A 21,869-nucleotide genomic window follows, 5' to 3' on the forward strand; every position below is an offset into this window, starting at 1 on the left:
GGAGTAATGAGAAGAAAAACGAAATAGAAGCTACAAGGTCTGGCTCAGGCTGGGAAGAAAGGAAGAGCATGGGTCTCTAGACTGATCCGGACCAATCCAGACCAGGGATCCAGTCCCAGGGAGGTCACTCACCACTCCTGTGAACTTGAGATATTTACAAGCCGTTTATCTGTAAGTGAACTTCGCTAAGCTCTATCCTATAGGAACGTTGGCATTTATGTACTATGTAAAGCACTTGGCATACTCATTAAGAAATATTGGGTCTGAATGAATGGCAGTTATTATTATGAACCCCCCAAAATACCACCCTCCCATTTAAGTTTATTTTTAATCCAGTGGATAGCAGAGAATATACAGTGCACAGGGACAAAAACAAATGTTCTAAAGCTAAAAAAAATTAAAGTATCTTATATTTTTACTAAGACTAAAAGGAAAAGGCAAACCATGAATTAAACACCTTTTATTTTTTTTTAACTATTTTGTTCTCCATTATGTGTTCCTAACTCTTTTACTGTGTGGTTCTTCCACATTTCCATGAAAATCCCTATTGCAGTGCCATGTTACCTGCTTTTGGATCACGAATACAATATAGATGGTTTGTGACTTTCTTTGTGATAGACACCAACGCTGTAACTCTCATTTGTGAAACAGCGATAAATGAGAGCCATGTCATTCTTAAGTTTATACTCTAGAACTAAATGAGCTATTCCAAGAAAAAACATTGGAAAACACCTAAATAAATATAACTGTGTATGTGTTTATAGAAGCTAGCCGTTTCGAACAAATAGGAAGAAGACCTGTGCTTTGTCCCCTCCAACCCCTAGGACTCTGCACGACCTGGAAGGTCGACTGCCCTCTTCCACCGCAAGGAAAAGCAGCCGCCCCAGCTGATTTGACTAGACGCGGCGCCAGCCACGGGCCGCTGCGTGCTCCTGCTGCTCTTGCAGCGCCTCCTCGTACAACGCGGGGAAGCTGCTGGGCACGGTGTCGTTGATCTTGGCCAGCACCTGCAGCACCTGCATCTTGCTGGTCTCCGCGCGGGCTCGCGGGCCCCACAGGAACTCGTGGCGCGGAGGGTCGCTGGCGGGCACCGCGCGGTACTCCAGGTAGCCCTGGCGCACCAGGTCTTGGGTGATGAGCTTCTGGGGCTCGCCGATGATCAGGTGCCTCCTGCCCTGGTGCATGCCCAGCATGTTGAGGAACTCCCAGACCTCCTCCTCGGTGGCGCGGTTGCCCTTCATGAAGATCAGGCCCAGGAGCGCCATCAGGAGGCCGGTCTTGGGCAGCCCCTTGTTGCCGCCGCCCAGGGTGCCATCGCTCGGGAGGGCCAGCTTGCTGACCAGGGTGTAGGACTGGCTGCGGGCGTCGACCTCCCTGAGCTCGAGCCCGAAGACCAGATCCATGCGCTCCGAGGCGAGCCTGAAGATCTCGGGGAAGTGCTCGCGGTACTTCCTGCTGACCATCTTCAGCATCGCGGCCCGCGTGATGGGCTCCCCGCTGCTGTGCTTCTCCAGCAGGAACTGCACCAGCAAGCTGGCCTTGCGGGTGAGGGGGTCTTTGTGGGCGGCCGGGGGGGCTGCGGGGGCGGCCGCGTTCTCGGCGCCCTGGTCACGTGGCGGGCCTGGAGGGCCCGCGCCAGGAGACCCAGGGGCCGGGGCGCCCTGGGGCTGCGGGGCGGGACCCGCCTCGGGGGAGCCCGGGGGCATCGCCCCCGCATCGGGTGGGGGGCAGCGGGGGGGCTCCTCTGCTGCGGCGGCTGGTGCTGCCGCAGCAGGAGCACCCCCGACACTCTGAGCCTCACCACGGCCCTGGTGGCGTTTCTCCCGGGCAGGGACCTTGCTCTTCTGGCCCTGAGGCATGGCGACACTGGGCAGGGCTGGTAGGTGGCGAGGGCACCTGGAGAGGGGGACGGTGAGGTGGGGGAGCCCCTTCAGCGGAGAGATCCCGCCCTGGCTTTGACCACGGCCGCCCCTGCAGGGTCCCCCAGGGCACTGCTCTTGGACCCCCACAGGCCTCCCTTTACCCTGGTCAGCCTGGGCCCTGAGCACCCGGTGGAGGAAGGGGGTGTGAGCCTCGAGTCCCCAGGCAGACAGCCCTGCCCCGGGGTTACTGGGGTGACGCCAGTGTTCCTGACAGGGAAGATCCCAGTGTCCGGGTGGGGGGTCCTCGCAGTTCACATTCAAGATCGTCCTGTTAATAACTGTTGGCAAGACCCGCGCCCCCACCCCCCTCCCCTGCTCTGAAGGAGACGCTGTGATCTTCCAGGGTACCCTGGAGGAGGAAAGCAGGGAGCACTTCAGCCCACCCCTCGAGTCCGGGGGCACCTACTGATGAACACTTATGGGAGGGCCTCTCTGCCCAGAGTTCGTGGGGTCCTCAGAGTGATGCAGAATCCCCACTTGGACTCCGTGTAGGACCTGGGACCCTCCCTTCCTCTGACTGGGGCTGCACCTGCAGATCAAAGCTCTAACCTGCCTGAGACCTGATAGGAGAAATGATGGGATGTGTCAGCCTGACATTCCTTTCTTGGGATCTTAAGGGTCCGCAGGAGGGGACAGGCCATATTGTCTCTGGTCCCCCCTCCCTTCAGGGGGGTGGTTCCCCCGGTCCTCACCCAGGGTCCTCCCTTGACTGCTGGCAGAGCCCGGAGCTGCTGTCTCTTGCCCTGCGGCTGGCCACTCACGCTAATGGCAGCAGGGCCTGGAGACTCCTTAGGAGCCTGACAGCCCTCAGCCTGAGTCCGGCAGGACCTGGAAATCCTCCCTCAGCTCACCTGCTGCCAGCCCCTTAGACCAAGGCCCCTACCTCTCCGAGTCTCCGCAGCACAACGTGAGGGAGCACCTCAGTCCTCAGAGCCGCCCGGACCCTCCCAGGCCAAGGCCAGGAGCGGGGACCCTGCGTGGCCCCTGTTCTGGGGTAGGGAGTCTCCCCAGTCCTCACGAAGGACCTCTCCTTCCCGCCAGTCGGCCTGGGATCTCTGCCTGGGCTGAGCCGAGCCAGAGTCCCGCATCCCCCGGCCAAGGCCTGCGATCCCCGAGACCCCGCGAGGTAAGTGAAGGGCCTTGGGGCTTAACGGCCATATTGGGGCCTCCGAGCCGCGAGTGCAGGGGCGGAGCGGGACAGGGTCTGTTGGGCCCCTCTTTCCAGGGGAGATGGGGCTGGGGGGCTGTCGGGGGCTGTCGGGGGCTTGTCCCCACGGTTGTAACCCGGGACTCCTGGGACGTCGACCCCTAACCGCCCGTGGGACCGCTCTCTGTGCTCACCCCAGGCAGGAGCTGTCCGACCAGGCCCCAGCGCCCACGGCGTGGTTTGGAGGACGTTCTCGAGGGCCACGGGTCCACTTCCGGTCATGTGGGTCTGGGCCCCCAGGAGGACCCTGGAGGGTGGGGGTGGGCTCTGTGGGCGGGGTGGGGGGTGGGGGGGGTAGTGTGTGCTGTGCTGGATTGTAGGGGAGGCTGCCGCTGGATTAGCGAGGGTGTTGTCACTGCCTCTCAGCAGGTTGTGTGAATTCTCCCTCTGCTCTGCTGAGTGTGCTGGCCTCAGACCAAGGGTCTCATTTCGTTCCCAACCTCCAGTAGGAAGTATTCGGGGGTGTGAGCTTAGGTGTCATGGCTGGGGCTTCCCTAATCTGACAGCAGGTGTTTGCTTTTGGGGGGACCTGTGCACTTCGGTGGGGACTCAACTCCCTCAGTCGTCTCTCAGTGTGTTTCTTTGATCCCGTGTGGGTGCTGGGCAAACTCGTTCTGCTGATTTGAGGTCAATGCCTCAGATAAATGCTATCAGCTCCCTGTGACTCCTGATGTGACCTGAAGGTATACCTTTTTGGGCTACTCCTGCCTAAGGTCTTCCAGAGATGGCTTCAGGAAAATGAGAATCCTCTGGGGTCTAGGGTTCTGGGGTAGGGATCTTGCACTGAGTTCTTTACAGTCCTAGAGTTCCTCCCTTTTGTAAATGTAACCTCTTCCTCCCGCCTCCGGCCCCACCATGGTCCTCAAGAACCCTATGGAGAAACTGAGGTACTTCTTATTCTGATAGCTTACCCTGGAGCCTCTCCTGGCTGACATCACTGTCATTTCTGAAAGTTTCTGGGATAAGTTTTTTGCCCTATGCATAATTGCTATGATACTTGCTATTCTATTTCAAGATTTATGTTTTTGACATATAAAAATTTTATGGACACACATACGGTGTGATGTTTTCCTGTATGTATACATTGTGAAATGATTATCACAAACTATTCAACCTATCACCTTCCATAGTTACCATTTTCATGTGTGTTGTAAGAAATCCTGCTATTTTCAACAACATGGATGAATGAGGAGGACATTATGCTAAGTGAAACTGGCCAGACCCAGAAAGACAAATATTATATGATCTTATTACATGTGATATCTATAGAGGAAACAGAGACATAACTCACAGTAACAGAGGAGAATGGTGGTTACCAGAGGCGGGGGCGGGGGTGACAGAAGAGGGGGAGATACTGATGATAGGGTACAGTCTTTCAGGTATGAGTAAGTTCTGGAAACCTGTACAGCACATTGACTATAGTTAATAATAATGTATTATTTACCTGAAATTTACTAAGAGACTAGATCCTATGTGTTCTTTCTATTCTGTTTTTATTCATGCCTTACAATCTATTAAGATGACTATAAAAATTAACAGCCCAGTCCTCACCAACAAAAGAAATTTCAGCTAGTTATTAGGACTCATTGACTCAGACCCACCTCAAGCAATCCAGACTTTGGTCCTGCCCTGATATTACCCTGTAGTCCTGGCACATGGGCCCTGAGGAGCTGCCTTCAGTGAAGTAGCAGAAATCGACTATCCCAGGGCATGCCTGAAAAATCAAGGCTAAACCTAAAGCCTTTCCAACCACCAATGCTGTCTTCTACAGTCCTGTCTCAACTTCAGGGCCTGCCCGCACACAAGTCCTAGTTCAGTGCACACCTAGTGCCCCTCAGGTGTTTCGCAGTATCATTGTTGTTGATACTGTTTTGTTTATTCCTTTAGTTTTTCCAAGCGTTGATTCTGGGCACAGGGAACAGCAGCCTGCGATCAGTGTTCATCTTCGAAGCTACAAGTAAGGCTCTGAACCTTTAAATAATTTAACAGTTTATATCTTTACAATATTCTCTTCCCCTGAATAAACATATTTTACAGCTCCATCTGGGACATTTCTCTGTCAGTAAATTTTTTAGTTGCCTCCATAAAGATCTGCGGTTGTGTGAGGTTTCATTTTAGGTACATTTTAGATACTGTTGCTGTTGTAAATGGTACATGGTCCATATGTGTTCTAATTCGGTATTGATTTTGTGTGACCAGGCATCAGATTTTACTACAGGGACTTTCTATATACTAGCAATTTGACGATCCTTATATATTTGAATGTTGTGTTTGCTTATTACTTGAGATATTTTAGTTATGAGATTAGTCCTGTTGTTATGTTTCTCTGTATTATCCATACCTCTTTTTTTTATTCTTGTGCATGGCTGTGCCCTGCTGTACATTCACATCCAAGTTTGTGGGACCGTAATTCTGTGTTTTTCCAAACTTCATTGGGAATGCTTCTAATATTTCACATTTATGTATATTTGCTGATGCTTTTACGATATGGAAATTCCATTCTTAAAAGTTTGCTAAAAGTTATTACCATGAAATGGTGTGGAATGTCTGTCAGCAGCTTTTTGTTTACCCCTACATGTTGTCAGATGCTTTTCCTCCCCTTAGTGTAGTGAATTCTGATTCATATTTTCTAAATTGATACCATCTTTGCATTCCTCTGATGCAACTTATGTCTTTATTGGCCCCTGTATTGCATATGCTATGGAGTTGTTTATGTTATTTGTCTGAGTAGGAGTGAGCCCAGGTGAAGTGCTCTTTTTTTTTTCAGGGTATCTTTATTTGGTCTTTGTATCAAGGAGAGCTAAGGTGTTAGAGTGGGTGAGTCATTTCCCTTCTTTTTGTATGGTTTGAAAGAGTTTTTGTAGAAGTTTTGTTCGTTTCTCCTTCACCATTTGGTGTAAGGAGACCAAATTTGGCTGGTCCGGGAACATTTTGAGGGCACCTTGTGTTTTACCTACAATTTTAGTTTTTATGGCTAAAATAAGTTTTCTATTTCTGTATGAACCTATTTAATCATTTCTATTTTGCTGAAAAATAGTCCATTTCTCTTGGATTTTTAAATTTAAAGGCATGCTATTTAAAATAAAATCACATTATCATTGAAATTCTCAAACATGTACAACACTGTACAGAGAACAGAATATTGAACCCCGTGTCCGTGGCACTCAGCATCAACAATACTCAGCAGTAACAGGAAGAAGCTTAATCAGATCACACTTTGTTTATTGGTAACACTACTCCAGAGGGGCCACTGTGCACTTACATTAGCAGATACATAATGTTTGGGATCCCCTTTTTGGTGGTGTTAGCAATCACTGAGGATCATCACCCTCATCCATTAATCCATTAGGGGCTGCCGAATGGTAATTCTTTCATTCCTTTGTTTCTATTAGCTAAAATAATTCTCTAGGTAGACCCTTTTCCTTATCTACCATTTGTTACCCTGACAGAATGGTGAAAGTATTTATAGTGTTAATTACAGCCTGTAAATCTCTTCTACATGTACACTTTGTAGAATTTTATTTAATATCACTTGTTTCTGCTTCTTTCTTTTGTAACTGGTAAGACCTACAGAAGGTGTTACAGAAATGTTTGTAAAGAACTGACTTTCATTAGTTGGCTCTGCTGTCATCTAATTCATCATTTCTGCATTTGTCTTCATTATTTCTGCCGTCTAATTATCTGGGTGTAATATGCTGCTGTTTTGGTAACTCTTGAATCATTGGGATGCTTTAAATATTTTTCTGATAAATCTGTTTAGTGCTATCATATCCGAGTAGCATTTGGGCTGTTTCCCACAGGTAATACTGTAGACCTTTCTGTGTAGTGCTTGAAAATTTTTTAAAGTCGAAGAAGTCTCTCCATTATACTCCTGGAATTTTGTAGTGTGCGTGTCTATACACACACATATGTGATAGATCCAAGTTTTTCCTAAGAATGAAAGGAGGATTTCACAAGAAAAAAAATCAATCATAGCGTTTTAGGAAATTTATCACTCATTCATGATAAAAGCACATATGTTACAAGTAAAGGATACCTACAAAAATCACAAATAATAAAGATAAACTATTAAATCAATAGTATTTGTAAGAGTTCTTAAGAGATCAGTATAAAAACATACACTTTATTTCTGCAGCAACAGCAGTTTGACCATATTAAGAAACTATAACTTCTAAAGTACCATCATGAATACCGGGCATTTAATATATGTATTTAGATATAAAAGACATAATAAAAATGAAACACATACAGCTACTGAGTAACTAGAGGATTATCCTATTCGTGGAAAGGAGTACTCAATACTGTAAACATGTTAATTCTGCCCAAATGTAATCTACAGTGTAGATAAATACCCAGTCTCCCCAAAAGAAACTACATAGCTTTTGTATATGAAATTTGACAAGCTGATTCTAAACTTTATTTACAGGGCGCCTGGGTGGCTCAGTTGGTTAAGCGACTGCCTTTGGCTCAGGTCATGTTCCTGGAGTCCCGGGATCGAGTCCTGCATCGGGCTCCCTGCTCAGCGGGGAGTCTGCTTCTCCCTCTGACCCTCCCCGCCTCATGCTATCTCATTCTCTCTCTCAAATAAATAAAATCTTTAAAAAAATTAAAAAAATAAATTTATATACAAATTACCAAGAACAGTGAAAGAGCTCTTGATAAAGAATTATTTTTTAAAAACCGTAATTAAAAATGTGTGCTCTATTTGCCAATACGAACAAAGAGACCAATAGAACTGAAGAGAGTGTCCCACAACACCCACTTACACATGAACTTCTGATTATTAAAACTGTCATTGTAGAGAAGTAGAGAAAGAACAGGTGTTTTTTTTTTTGGTTTTTTTTTTTTTTTTACTAAGGACAGTGGAGCACCTGGAAATCCATTTCCCTCATGCTAGACACAAAATTCAATTCTAGAAGGGATTAAACACCTTCCATTACATATAACAATTTTCAACCTTACATCACAGGCAAGAAGAGCAAAAAGACTGCGTAGTCTGTCAACTAGAAAGACACCAGCATGGGTCAAGTAGGAGATTTGGAGGGAAAGAGATCAAAGAACTTGGGGACATCAGTCACCTGCAAAACAGGCCTGGGGATGATGTGAGCAGGAGAGGAAGAGAAGAAATGGCAACTCTTTCAGCCCCCTTGTCCCCTGCGTATTTGGCCTCGATACCATTATGGGCCTTCACTTGCAGAAAGGAGCGCTTGTGTACTTAGCGCTAGCTTGGGAGAAAACTCCCTGGGCCAGTGATCCGTTCATCCCATCCACCTCTGCATGAGTCCCTGACTGACCTGTCAGTCTCTAGACTGTAAGAAAGCATAACCGGGACACTAGCGTTATAGACAGTAGTGACCAGGGGTATAGCACTGATTACAGACACACTGAAGAGAACCAAGGAGATAGATGTGAGCAACGTAGAGACGGTCCCAGCTTGTGCAGATGTGATAGGAGCAATGTCCCACCTCCCTCTCCACCAAAATAAGTACTCCCGCTATGGGGTGAGGAAACTGGGAGCCTGGGACTCTCCACCCCCACCCACCCCCGGTTGCTTTTTTCTTTTAACCTTTTTTTTTTTTAATTTGAGTAGAGTTGTCCCATAATGTTACATTAGATTCAGGTGTACAACTTACTGATTTGACAAGTTTATGTATTCTGTTTGCCACAAGTGTAGCTACCAACTGTCCTATTATATCACTATTACAGTGTCACTGACTGTATTTCTTATGCTGTGCATTTTTCCCCGCATGATTTATTCATTCCACAACTGGAATCCCGTATCTCCCCTTCATTCATTTTGCCCATTCCCCATCCCCCACCTCCCTCCCCTCTGGCAACCATCAGTTTGTTCTCTGTTTTTATAGGTCTGATTCTGCTTTTTGTTTGTTCATTTGGAGTTGCTTTTGGTTGGTTGTTTTGTTTTTTTAGACTCTACTTATGAATGGAATCCTGTGGTATTTCTCAGTCTCACTTATTTCAGTAGCATGATTCTCTCTAGGTCCATCCGTGTTGTCTCAAATGACACAATCGCATCCTTTTTTATGGCTAATACTCCTGTGTGTATGTGTGTAAAATATTTTCCTTATCCATTTGTCTATTGATGGACACTTAGGTTGCTTCCATATCTTGGCTATTGTAAATAATGCTATTAACATAGAGGTGCATAGATCTTTCTGAATTAGTTTTTGTTTTCTTTAGGTAAATAGCCAATGAATTATTGGACCCTTTGGTATTTCTATTTTTAATGCTTTGAGGCATTCCATACTTTTTTTTTTAACCTTGTGTCTTTTTTAGTTTCCCTGATGATTAATGATGTTGAGCATCTTTTCATGTGTCTGTTGGCCATGTGGATGTCTGCTTTGGCAAAATGTCTATTCAGATCTTTTTGGGCCTCTCGCCTTTTTTTGCACATGTGGAATTGTCCTGCAGATTCTACCACTTATCAGGTCTCATGTAGAGACCCATTCTGGGGTTTAGAGTACTTAGGGAGCAAGGAGGATCTCTCTCTCCTTGTTGTCATCAGGGCTACTCTGAGCAGAGGGGGATCAGGAAGCAGGGAGTGACCGAGATTCCACAGTGGGCAGACAGCTTTGACTGAGTTCATTGTGAGCACTTCCTCCTCTAGCAAGTGACCTACCAGTCAGGGTGGGTTGTGCCCTGGAGGCGTGTAAATGTGGACTCTCCACAGTCTAAATGGTATCTGGAATTCTAGTGAGAAAGACTAAAGTCTGACAGTCTGTCCTTAAATGTGGAAAGAGTCATCCAGAAATAAGTCCACAGGGTCTGAAGTTGAGGGGAAATGCAGGAAGATGGTGCTGTCTTGCTTATCTCATTGATATACTCATGATCACGGGCAGCTCTCAGCCCAGAACACAGCCTGCCTTTACCTTGGCTTTACATTCTTCCAGGTACCCTCAACCTTGACAGAGTGAACAGTTCCTACATACTTACTCAAATGTTTCACGAACCTATTTTTACCTGTCCAGGTAACTACTTTAGGCTTAGAACCTTGGTATACAAGGGATGAAGAAAGACTGAAAGAAAGAGTTAATATTCAGGTAAATATGGTTGACTATTGTCTTCTTTTTTTTTTTTTTTAAGATTTTTATTTATTTGCCAGAGAGAGAGCAAGAGAGTGCACACGCACAAGCAGGGGGAGTGGCAGGCATAGGGAGAAGCAGGGTCCCCACTGAGCAGGGAGCCTGGGACCCAATCCCAGGACCCTGAGATCATGACCCGAGCCGAAGGCAGACGCTTAACGGACTGAGCCACCCAGGTGTCCCTTGTCTTCATTTTCTACTGCTGCTGCATAACAAATCAGCACTGATTTAGCAGGATAAACACAAATTTATTATCTCACAGTTTCTAGGTGTAAGATGTCCAGGTAAGAGTCAACTGTGGTCTCTGCTTTAGAGTCTCACCTAGCTGCATTCAAGGTGTCATGTGAGCTGCGTGGTCATCTGAAGGCTAACCTAGAGATGAATCTGAGCTCACTCACATTGTTGGCAATGGCGCTCAGAAGTTTTTGTCGTTTTGTTGTTTTGGTTGTTGCTGCTGGCTGTTGGTTAGAGTCCAGGCTGCAGTTCCTTGGCACGTGACCCATCCCACACTGGCCCCCTCCACAGGCACTTGACAGCGTGACAGGCTTTTTCTTGAGGGCCACCCGCATAGCAAGAGCATTTCTGTTAACAAAATGGAGTGTTAATACCGAGAGTCAGGGGAGTCCCATATCCCCTTTGACATACATAAGGACAAATAAAAATTTAAAATAAGTAAAAAGTACAAATACTGAATCATGTACACCTAAAACTAATAAAATACTATGTCGATTATACCTCAGTAAAAAAATAAGAAAAAATTCAAGTCTTCCTCGTGTGAATCAAGAAATGCGACTCCTTTTAGAGCAGTTATTTTAGAATACTTGTACTACTTGCTCTGCTTCACTGAGATCTTTGTAACTCTTAAGAGCTGATCACGCTTCTTGCCAGTTTACAGCCTAGCAATTTTTTCTCAAGTAACTGGAAGTCAGGCCCTTGAAATGTGAACATTAAGTAAAATAGCACCCCTATCTTCCAGTCTCCATGAAAGTTTAACTTCAGCGCCTGTTTCCAAGTTGTAAAAAACTGTCTCCTGTCATAAAGAAATGAGAAGTTGTTTTTCTTTTTTTCCATTTGGATAAAGGCAATTAGCTAACAAAGATGCTCTCCCCTGCCCCAAATTACCAGGCGATTTTAGGATGAACTATGTGTAGTAAATGATGCTGCCAAGTCCTCTTACTTGAGGAATAGTTACTGTTAGCTTAAGATCATGGATGTAATGGGTTATATCTATTTGGCTATATAAAAGGGTGAGATAGCTTTCTGTCTTAGCAATATCTTTAGCAATGTCATGGGTGTCACATTCTGGTTCAATGCTTATTAAATAATAAAACTGTTTTCTCTCTTTCCTATGTTTTGTGGAGAGGCATTTCTGAGTTGGCAGGAGATTTTGTTTTCAATTAACTACCCCAACAAATTTGGCAATGAGGATAAGACTTCTGGAAGTTCCTGAATCGCGTGAATAAGTTCTGCGGACACCCAATAGTCAGGTAAGAGACCTTAACTCATAGTGTCTCCCTACTAGCTCTCTGCTCTTTTGGAACACTTGTCAGAAAAACCAACCTCTCCGAATTCAAGATTTTTCTATAAAATAAGCATGAGAATATGGGCTCTAAAATCACATTAGGATCACCATTAGCTTTGATTATGGAAAAATATGGGAAGCTGGGAATGTTACCTACAGTTCTTTGTCTTTAACATGTCCTCTCTCTGTCACATTAGGAATGGTATACCTCTAAGAATCTAGTCTTGCAGTAGCCTGACACTTCTTTTAATTTGCATAAATTAACATATACACAGATGTTCTCAAGAGGGCCTCATCTCAACCAAATGAGTTATTGGTATGCATGGGATTCATATCATTCATATGGGAAAGTTAAATATGACTTGAATAGCCAGAAGGAAAAAAAACAAAAGAGGAATTAAAGGCCCTTTTCTTGGCTATTCGCACTCTCTGCTCCCCTGCTTCTCTTTATTTTTCCCCACATTAAATCAAATCCTGGAAGGAAGGAGGCAGTGATCTTTTAGCTGCGTTGTTGCCTTCGTTAGTAGATTTCCCTGCACAGAGGGACTGAGGCATAACTTTGTTAACTGCTAATGAATTACCTGCGCTGTTTGAGGACACAGGTTTGTGTAGGTCATGCTCTAGCCTGGGTCCACTTTATGTCTTAGCCAAGATTCGACCTACAAGATTCCCATGTCATCCACACACCCAGTAGATAGGAAAGCAGTATGATAAAGAAAAATGATTACAGAATAATTGAGAGCTTGAATAAAAGATGATGCCCTCATATGAAGGCAACAGGATCAAGAGTAGTTGAACTAGTCACTTGGGACAAAGCAAACAAAAAAAAAAGGTGTTAAGCTGATAAATGTCAGTATGAGAAGGTTAACCAAAAGACCACATAACTTACATTTTTCTTACTTCAATATGAGAAAAACCAGCCCTTCCTATTGGGACCACCAGCATTTGTTTTTTTGTGGTTTTTTCTTTTCAGGTGGGGCAGCCTGTTTATTGACCAGACATTTAGTGGCTGTGAGCAGCGTGGGAGCTGGGCTACAAGCTGAAGTAATATCCTTCCCTGCCCCTCGGGCGCCCTGTGGACCACCCGGCCCCCAAGCAGGTGGACCTGGTCTGAGAGGCGGGGCCGTATGGTCCAGCCAGCAGGCCCTGGCCTGGAACAAATCTGTTACTTAGGAGGACAGACCAAGTGTCACTCCATTCACTTTAGGATGCAAGTTCTCTCCAGCCCCAGTATATAGAGATAAACGAAGGCTCTCTATTTACTCCTAGAGGCTTATCCTCAAGGCTTAAAAATAGTCATGTACAGAAAGTAAACACCAAAGACTCAAACTGTACCTTTTGACAGGCATCTCCTAATCAGATTTTGATACTAGATAATGGCCATGGGTGTCTGTGTTCACATGTGGGAAAAATTATTTGGGGAGATGGAGCAGTTACTGAAGGGTGTAAGCCATAATGTAGATGTTACTTACATGACTAAGGGAAACTCAGGAGAAATACAACTCTTAGTTAAAAATTTAGATTACCAGGCTCTAGAGTTGGGTAATATTTTATAAGGAATTACAAAATAGTACTCAGACAGTTAACTTAGGCAATAAAGCATCACAACAATTTATAAAATTAATATATGATGGAGAAGTTTTGCATGTGATAATCAAGAATCTGCTTTAACCATCTGCTATTAGTATGATATATTTAAAGGTTTTTTTCCCCCAAGGCAAATAATGTACTGAATTTATCCTACTTTATTTTTGTAATTGCCTTGCATTATAATTTACTATGGACTTACTGGCTATTTAGATGGCTGCAATGTGCCCAGAGAAAGGTAGAAGTGGCAGTGGAGAGAATTTGTAAAACTGTACTGTTACTACTTTGTAGTAACAAAGGTAGGGTATTATAAGGATAAATAAGTTAAAAATAAAAAAAGTTTTATTCTTCTGGTGCCACAAAAAGGGGGGGAGGGCCAGATGGAGAAGCAGACTCCCTGCTCGAGCAGGGAGCCTGATGCGGGACTCGATCCAGGGACTCCAGGATCATGACCTGAGCCGAAGGCAGTCGCTTAACCAACTGAGCCACCCAGACGCCCGCCCCTGCTTTTTTTTTTTATTAAAGATTTTTATTTATTTAATAGAGAGAGAGAGAGAGGGAACACAAGCAGGGGGAGTGGGAGAGGGAGATGCAGGCTTCCCGCCGAGCAGGGAGCCCGATGTGGGGCTCGATCCCAGGACCCTGCGATCATGACCTGAGCCAAAGGCAGTCGCTTAACCAACTGAGCCACCCAGGCGCCCGCCCCTGCTCCTCTTTAAATAGCATTTACTTTAGAAAAAGTGTAAATAGAAAACCTTTCTCTTGGAAAAGCTGAAGAAGCTTCTTACCAATTTTACATGCCAGGAACGTTTTCCTTTGGATAAAGGCTATCACAGAGGACCACCCCAGTGACCATGTGCATTTAGGAAGAAAGAGGTGTGACAGGTGGACCCATCAAGTCCTCTTCCTTGTGGACTAGTTATCTTTCCTCTTGAGGAAACGTATAGAATGGGTCGTAGCTGCTTGGACACATGGAAGAGTAAGGTTTCTTTTTGACTTTGCTTTTTCTTCAGTTGCTTGCCTGGGATGTACATGATAGTCCAGTTTAATGCTTATTTAGTAATAAAACTTTGTTCTTTCCTCCATGATAATGTTGAATACTACCTGAGCCCTGTGATCCGGGACAACAGTGAAGGTTAGGCAGTCCCCCGCCTCTGTGTTCCCGGGAACAGCTTGCCTCAAAGCTCCATCCTCCGTATGAGTTAGGTAAGACACTTGGCTGCTCTTAGATCCTCAGAAATCCCACTCTTGGCCTCATAAATGGTTAGCCCAACTTTGGTTAAGCTTCTCTTCCTCCTGCAGGCCCACCCTCAACTGAGCCAGCCTACAACCCGTTTTTGCAAACAGGCTGGCCTCAGGGTAAAACACTCTCTGATCTTCTGTCCAATCACACCATCGTTTATCCTGCTTCCACACACACACAGCTTGGTGTATCCTCTCTCCAAATGGAAAACTCTTTTGGCCCACCTCATGCTTGACATCCGTGCAGATCTTATGGGTGTGGGTTCTCCCTACTATAATAGTTCCCTTTCTACCTTTGCAGTTATCCCTTATGAAGGAATGTCTCTCCTTACTAAGTTAAGTTTGATTTGTTTTTTATTTTCCTCTTCTTTGTGTGGAGATGAATTTTTGAGTCAGCACGAAAGTTTGCTTCTCATTATTTCCCCAGCACATAAAATGTCATGTAATCATGGGGGTGACGTCTCCTCACCTTTGCTAGAATGTCTTGGTTAGAAGCAAGTCTCAGGCCCTACCTGACCTTAAGGATAGGAGTACACAAAAGCACCATTACCAGGAGATGGGGATCAGAGCGCCATGAGACTCTGACTGCCACAGTCCACCCGCTGGGCCCCAATGTCTCATGTTCCTACTTTATGTAAAATTCATTCACCCTCTCCCCAGATCCCAAAACATCTTATCCCACTACAGCATCAGCTCAAAATCCAAGCCTCATCCTCTAAATCCCTAAGTCTAGCTGCAGATGATGAGGCTCTTGGGGGGAAGTTTCTTAAGCATACCAGTTGGGCAGGGTAAATCTCTCTCTGTGGACCTGTGAAGCGAGGAGCTAGGTCATCTGTCCTCACACATCCCCTGTACAACGGCAGCATAGGAATAGGGTCACATCTGTAGACACTGTTGTTTAGAAACAGGCAAATGGGACGCCCAAGAGTCAGTGGACAGTAGCACTTCTGAAATACCACTGAGCAACTGCTGTCAGTTCCTTGATTAGATTTCAAAGCCTCAGCATAATTCCCCAGGCTCTCACCTCCATCTCGGGGTTCTTGTATCCATCCTCTGAGTCATCCTTCATTTTTAAGTAATCTCTACCCCCAACGTGGGGCTCTAACTCATGACCCCGAGGATCAAGAGTCATACACGCTACCGACTGAACCAGCCAGGTGCCCCTCATCTTTCCTTTTTTTTCTTTATGGAAGCCAGCATTTGTATTTGGAGTTAACCATGATGGAATGCACAGAGGCAGGTACTTCTAACACCTACCTTACCTCTCCCAGTGGAAACTTTATTTCTAGTTTATCCAGGATTCAAGAGTAACTGTGAAGAGCCCTCCTACATCCTGTGCTTTAGTCTCTCAACACTGAGACACAGCATCTGAGGGGCTCCCCCGGCCTTGCCTCACCTTCCTTTCCACTGACAAGCTGCTTTCCCAAGTGTCCAAATGGACACTTACCTGCTCTCACCTGGACTTGCAACTTTCCATCGTCTTCTAGGACCCTGATACCTCGTAGCTTCCAGCTGGCCCGAGACACAAAGTCCCAAGCGACCTCGAGGTTACCTAATTTAAGTTTTAATTTCCCCTGCGTTCTTGGATACGTTAAGCAAATTCACATATGCATCTTTTAATTTTACAGAGTGACGGACTGAAAGTATTAGGAAAGCCACACGTCACCTATCTCTGAAGCCCAACAACTTTCCAAAGAAGCACCTACTCAGTGCAGTGATAGCCTGTTCCAGATCATAAAATAAGAGGGAAGAGTTGCCAAATTTCTTTTGAAATTACGTATCTCTTACTCTTAAACCTGCCACCCAACAATAAAAGAGTTCTTGTCCAAGAAGGTGCTGTATGAAGACCCTGAACTCACCTCCTCCATGGAGATGCCAAAGCGACACCTATTTATAGAACAATTCCTTCTGAAGGAGAACTAAGGGCTGACGGAACAGCTTCTGCACAACAAAAGACAGACCATGAAAAGAATGGCACGAGAGATGAAAAAAGACGGTAGTCTATTCTGTGTGTGTGTGTGTGTGTGTGTGGTGGAGGGAAGGGACATACTCTGTGTAGGAGGGGAGAGTGCAGAGTGTGCGTGTGCATGTGCACGCACGCTGAAGGGATGGGAATGGGGGGGAGGGGGCGGGAGAAGAAGGGAAAGGAGTGTGTAGTGGTGTCTGTGTGGGGCGAAGGGAATCCTGAGACTGTGGTCTTCAACCACAAACTAAAAAAACTAAAGAAACCAGCCAACCCTTGCTACAAGTCTCTTTTGCTCTCTCTTCCTCACTTCCGAAAGCCTTCTCAGATTGGTATGGGAAGGAACTGTGGACATTCTAAGTGACCTTTCTCAAACCTCCAGGACTTTACTCTTTCTGGTCTCCCCATGGGCTCTCGGGGACCCACAGGCTCTCAGAGCATGGAGGCTCTCTGTCTGGCACCTGGTGGTACTCGGGGTACTTTTGCTGCACCAAATCGCTGGTCATGAGCATCCTGGGCTCCCACAGATGGAAGTGCTTCCTTCCGGCCTGCATCGCCATTATATTCCGGAATTCTGAGATCTGCTCCTCAGCGCAGCAGTTGCCCTTCATGAAGGTCACGCCCAGGAGAGTCAGCTGGAGCCCAGTCTTGGGCAGTTGCTGCCACCATTCAAGCTCCCATCGCTAGTGATGTCCGGTTTGCTGACAAGGCCATAGAAATGCTTGGTGGAGTACACGTCTTTGAAGTTAAGGCAAAAGACTAGCTCCCAAGTGTTCAGAGGCATTCCAGAAGGTCACAAGGAAGAGCTCCTTGTATTCTTTTCAGCATGTCTGCCTTCGTAACACGTGTTCATTTTATATTTGAGCAAAAGGAACTGTACCAACAAAGTTACCTTCTTGATGAGAAAGTCTCAGCATGAGTATCTACCAGTTATGTGTGTCTGTGAGTATGCGTGCATATCTGTATACAAAAGTTGGCTGAAAAAAAAAACACTAGCCTTACTAAGTGTGATTTACTGTGACGTTTGCTAATTCTAACCCATACACTATATTAAAATAATGATAAAGGCCATACTTACCTCTAAGGAGGTTTCGGATGTGCTCTTCTTATGCGAACCCATGGATACCGACAGCCGTGGTCTCTGGCACCCTCTCAGATTCACATAATGAGACAAGAGAAACCGTTTGTCCCAAGACCCACTGGGAAGATACACGGGCAGAATTTTAAAATTTTTCCTCCACTGATGATGTCCTATGCATTTATTGCAGGCTACACAACCACCCCAACTTTAAAGCACACAGCTCACCTCCACCACGTGCTGGGGGAAAATACTTGCCAATCACCTATCTGATCAAAGATTTGTGTTTTGTTTTCTTTGGCATATAGCTAAAGACACTTTCATCACATGCATCTCGTCCGCCACCCCCCACCCCCAAGAGAGTTCCCTATATTTAACAGCAAGAAACAATCTAATTAGAAAATGAGCATAAGGCTTGAACACGCAGTTCACCAGAGAGGACATATGGATAGTAAATAAGGAGATGACAAAATATTCACGCCATTATCCATTAGTATAATGTAATTTTAAGCCACAACAACACACTGCCACTTACCTACTAGGATAGGTAAAGTAGAAATTACTGAAAATAGCAAGTGCTGATGTGGGTATTGAACAAGTAGAGCTGACATTCACTGATGGTGAGAGTGTAACATGGTCCAGGATCTCTGGAAATCAACTTACTCGTTTCTTACAAAATTAAACATATGAGGGAACAAGCCCCTTCCGAAAATTTACCCTAGAGAAATGAAAATAGATGTTCGCACAAAACACCATACACAAATGTACATAACGACTGTATTTGTAATAGCCCCAAACCAGAGGTAACCCCAATCTCCTTCAGTGAATAAATGGATAAACTGTTGTACTGGGAATACTATTCAGCAGTCAAAAGGGCTATACTATTTATCCTCACACTTGGATGGATCCCAAGTGCATTAGGCCAACTGAAAAAGCCCATTTCATAAAATTATGTAATTTTTAATGCCATTTGTATAACATTTTCAGAAAAGAAAAATTATACTAATAGGGAATAGATCAGTGGTTGCCAAGGATTACATTTGCTGTGATTATAATAAGGAAGGAACACTAAAAATAGAACTACCCTATGATCCAGTAATCACGCTACTGGGTATTTACCAAAATATACAAATACAATAATTCAAATACGATACATGCACCCCGATGTTCATGCCAGCATTATTTACAACAGCCACACTATGGAAGCAGCCCAAGTGTCCACTGATTGTTTAGTGGCTAAAGAAGACGTGGTGTATGTAGATAGATTATATATACATGCATACATACATACCCACAACGGAATATTAGTCATCAAAAAGGAATGAAAGCTTGCCATTTGTAATGATGTGGATGGAGCTAGAGTATAATGCTAAATGAAATCAATCAGGGAAAGACAAATGCCTTATGATCTCACTCATGGGGAATTTAGAAACAAATGAGCAAGGGGGATAAACAAGACGAACCAAGAAACCGACTCTGAACTAGAGAGAAGAAACTGATGGTTACCAGAGGGGAGCTCAGTGGAGGGAATGGGTGAAATGGGGGATAAGGATTAAAGAGTACACTTACGATGAAAAAAAAATAAATAAACCCCAAAAGAGAAGGAACATAGGGCGTTTCTTTGGGGTTTGGGGAAATTTCTGTGTCTGTATTCTGGTAGAATTCATACAGATTTATACATGGGATAAAAATGTCTTTAGCTATATACCAAAGAAAACGAAACATAACAAAAAGCACTGATTGCCTGTCTACTTGAGTCTGGTGAAATCCAGATTTGATTGCAGTTAAATATAACTCTACCAATGTCAATCTATGAGTTCTGGTAAATGAACTATCACAATGTAAACAGATTTGTTTGGCTGAACTGGTTGTAAGAGCCACAGGAACTCTCTGCACTATTTTTACAATTTCTACGTAAGTATAAAATTATTTCAAAATGAAAGATTTTAAATAGGGAGGCTGTAACGTGCGCAATTATTAGTGTTTGCCAATATCCAGTTTTCTGTCCTTCTAGGACACAATTTCTGGGGTCTAACTGCAGTTTATGGAGCCAAATGATGATAATATGCTTCTGATAGATGCAGTGATTTCAAATAAAATGCAGAGCTATACAAAGATTGAGGGATATGAGACCTACTTATGCAAATGTGGAAGGAGAGGCAAGGAGTAATCTGTGTTATGATTGGTGGAAAAGATAAAGCAGCAGTCACAAATAAAAGGGGAAACCTAAAGGGAGACTATACAACTTCTATTAAATTTCTAATACAGGGAAATAAACCTTATTTCCTGTCCCCTTCACTGTACATTACTCTCACTCAGTTGCCACTTAGGCAATAAATGCAACTTTCTTAGAAACACAAATCCTCCCCACACTACAACAGTGAGTAGTGATTTACATTGTGCTACAGTCCATGTGATAACCTGGAGATGGCTAGTACAGATTATTTTTTCTCAAGTACATCCAGTCTAGGTTATTGTAACCATAAAGATATAGCTCTGGACTCCATGTATCCCTGTTATCTGTGGTTATTTTAATAAACAGTCCCATCGTCACAGATTCTCCAGCCACCCTACAAATGTCTGCATTCTGAGTCAACCTCTTACCCTAGGAAATAGCTGGTGGCAATAGAGGCCACCAAATGCAGCCTCTGGTGTACCAGGAGCTCGGGAACCATGGAGGACAGCCCGAGTTGCAGATACCATCCAGATCATTTTTTCCAGACATGTCCACACTCGGCCCTTTATCTGTAGAATCACTGAGGCAATTGGCCTAAGCACGTCCCCCCTCAATTTCCACCTCCCTGCAGTGGTAGGCCCCTCCCACTGCTCACTGGTACTCTTGGCCCATCTCAGCTGTCATCACTTAGCAAACCTGCCCCGCCTGCGACACTGGTGGGGATGCAGTGAGCCCCACAGCAGCCAAGGGCTACAGCCCTGCCAGGATCCAGCATGCAGCATTGCCACCTGATGCAGGAAAGCCATCTGTGGTCTGCCTGACTTTGGGCAAGGAGATTTCAGAGGCAGGGTGGGGTATCTGGCACACCTCTAGTCCTTTCATCCAGTAGACCTGCCCACTGAGACCACCTCACAACTTCAGCTGGTGGTGGCAATTTGAAGATTTGCCAAGCCTATTAACAGTTCCTGGACCCTCTACCCACATTCCCAGCTCTTCTTACGGTTCTTTGTCGGCTTTATGCTCAACCCTCAATCCAGAATGCGGACCACCAACCTGCCCTGGGCTCTTCTAGATGAGGTTTTACAGGTGGTCTCTCGCTCATTGGCTCTGGCAATTGCTCTGACCTCCAACCTTCACTAGCTCAGGGTGTCCTGCCTGGCTCCACTGCTCAGCAACTGATCCTTCTGTCAAGTCCTTGCTTTTACAAGTAAAGGAGGAATGTCTTTTTCAAAATAATAAAAAGTATACCGAGAAAAATCCAGGCACTCAAGACATTAATGCAGAAATCCCACTCTACAGGGGTAAGGGATTCATTGAGTTTTATATTCAACCTGTTTGGAAAAAAGGAAATAAAAAGTAAAACAATATGGAGACCATCTTTCACCCCAAAGTTTGACCATGATTTCAAAGTATGATGAATAAAACGCCTAGGAGGATGTAAGGCATTCACACACATTAACTGGACAGACTATGAAGTGGTATAGCATTTTTGGAACAGAGGGGCAACGATACTTGTAAAACTTCCCAATCTTCATACTCACCCGCTTTAATCAGGCTTGCACTTTGCTACATCTTTCCTATGAGAGAGCGGGCACATTTGCCCAAGATTTCATGTTCAGAGATGTTGATTTCAGTCCTGTTAATCATAGCAACAAATGGGAAACAATTTATATGTCCATTAGGAGGAGAATGGTTAAATTAATTATTGCACAAACATAAGTAGGATGATCCTTACATGGTCTTTCTCTTGGCTTGGAACTAGATGATTGGAGTTTCCAACAATACATGATTAACGTCTCTGTGTAATCAAGACTTGCAATGCCCTGATTGCTCCTATCTTCTTCCTGACGAGGTCTCCTTCAATAGGCCAAAAGGTCTATGAAAAGATGCTCAACATCATTAATTATGAGGGAAATGCAAATCAAAACCATAATGAAATATCACCTCATATCAGTTAGGATGGTTATTATATTTAAAAAAGTGTTGGCAAGGATGTGGAGAAATCGAACCCTCGCACACTGTTGGTAGGAATGTAAAATGGTGCAGCCACTATAGAAAACAGCATGGAAGTT

At 44.8% G+C, this 21,869-nt stretch overlaps 1 protein-coding gene, 1 long non-coding RNA gene and 1 other non-coding gene across 3 annotated transcripts; 2 read left to right on the top strand and 1 right to left on the bottom strand.

Moving 5' to 3' along the window:
* Positions 1-445: 445 nt before the first annotated feature.
* On the bottom strand, positions 446-3,321 carry LOC112812958 (melanoma-associated antigen B4-like). Its single transcript, XM_025857914.2, has 2 exons — positions 3,264-3,321; positions 446-1,896 (listed from the first exon to the last, which is right to left on the bottom strand). Exon 2 carries the CDS (start codon positions 1,857-1,859, stop codon positions 897-899), a length of 963 nt encoding a protein of 320 aa, XP_025713699.2. The 5' UTR covers positions 1,860-1,896; positions 3,264-3,321; the 3' UTR covers positions 446-896.
* A 10,581-nt stretch (positions 3,322-13,902) lies between these two features.
* Positions 13,903-17,604, top strand: LOC141374283 (uncharacterized). The gene is made up of 3 exons (XR_012381043.1): positions 13,903-14,544; positions 16,209-16,576; positions 16,926-17,604. It is a non-coding gene; the product is annotated as an uncharacterized lncRNA (long non-coding RNA).
* A 3,906-nt stretch (positions 17,605-21,510) lies between these two features.
* On the top strand, positions 21,511-21,639 carry LOC112813006 (U8 small nucleolar RNA). Its single transcript, XR_003205408.1, has one exon. It is a non-coding gene; the product is annotated as a U8 small nucleolar RNA (small nucleolar RNA).
* The last annotated feature ends 230 nt before the right edge of the window (positions 21,640-21,869 follow it).

This window comes from Callorhinus ursinus, unplaced genomic scaffold (genome assembly GCF_003265705.2).
Source record: "Callorhinus ursinus isolate GAN/ISIS: 27379988/994484 unplaced genomic scaffold, GSC_fseal_2.0 scaffold16, whole genome shotgun sequence".
NCBI classification, from domain to species: Eukaryota; Metazoa; Chordata; class Mammalia; order Carnivora; family Otariidae; genus Callorhinus; species Callorhinus ursinus.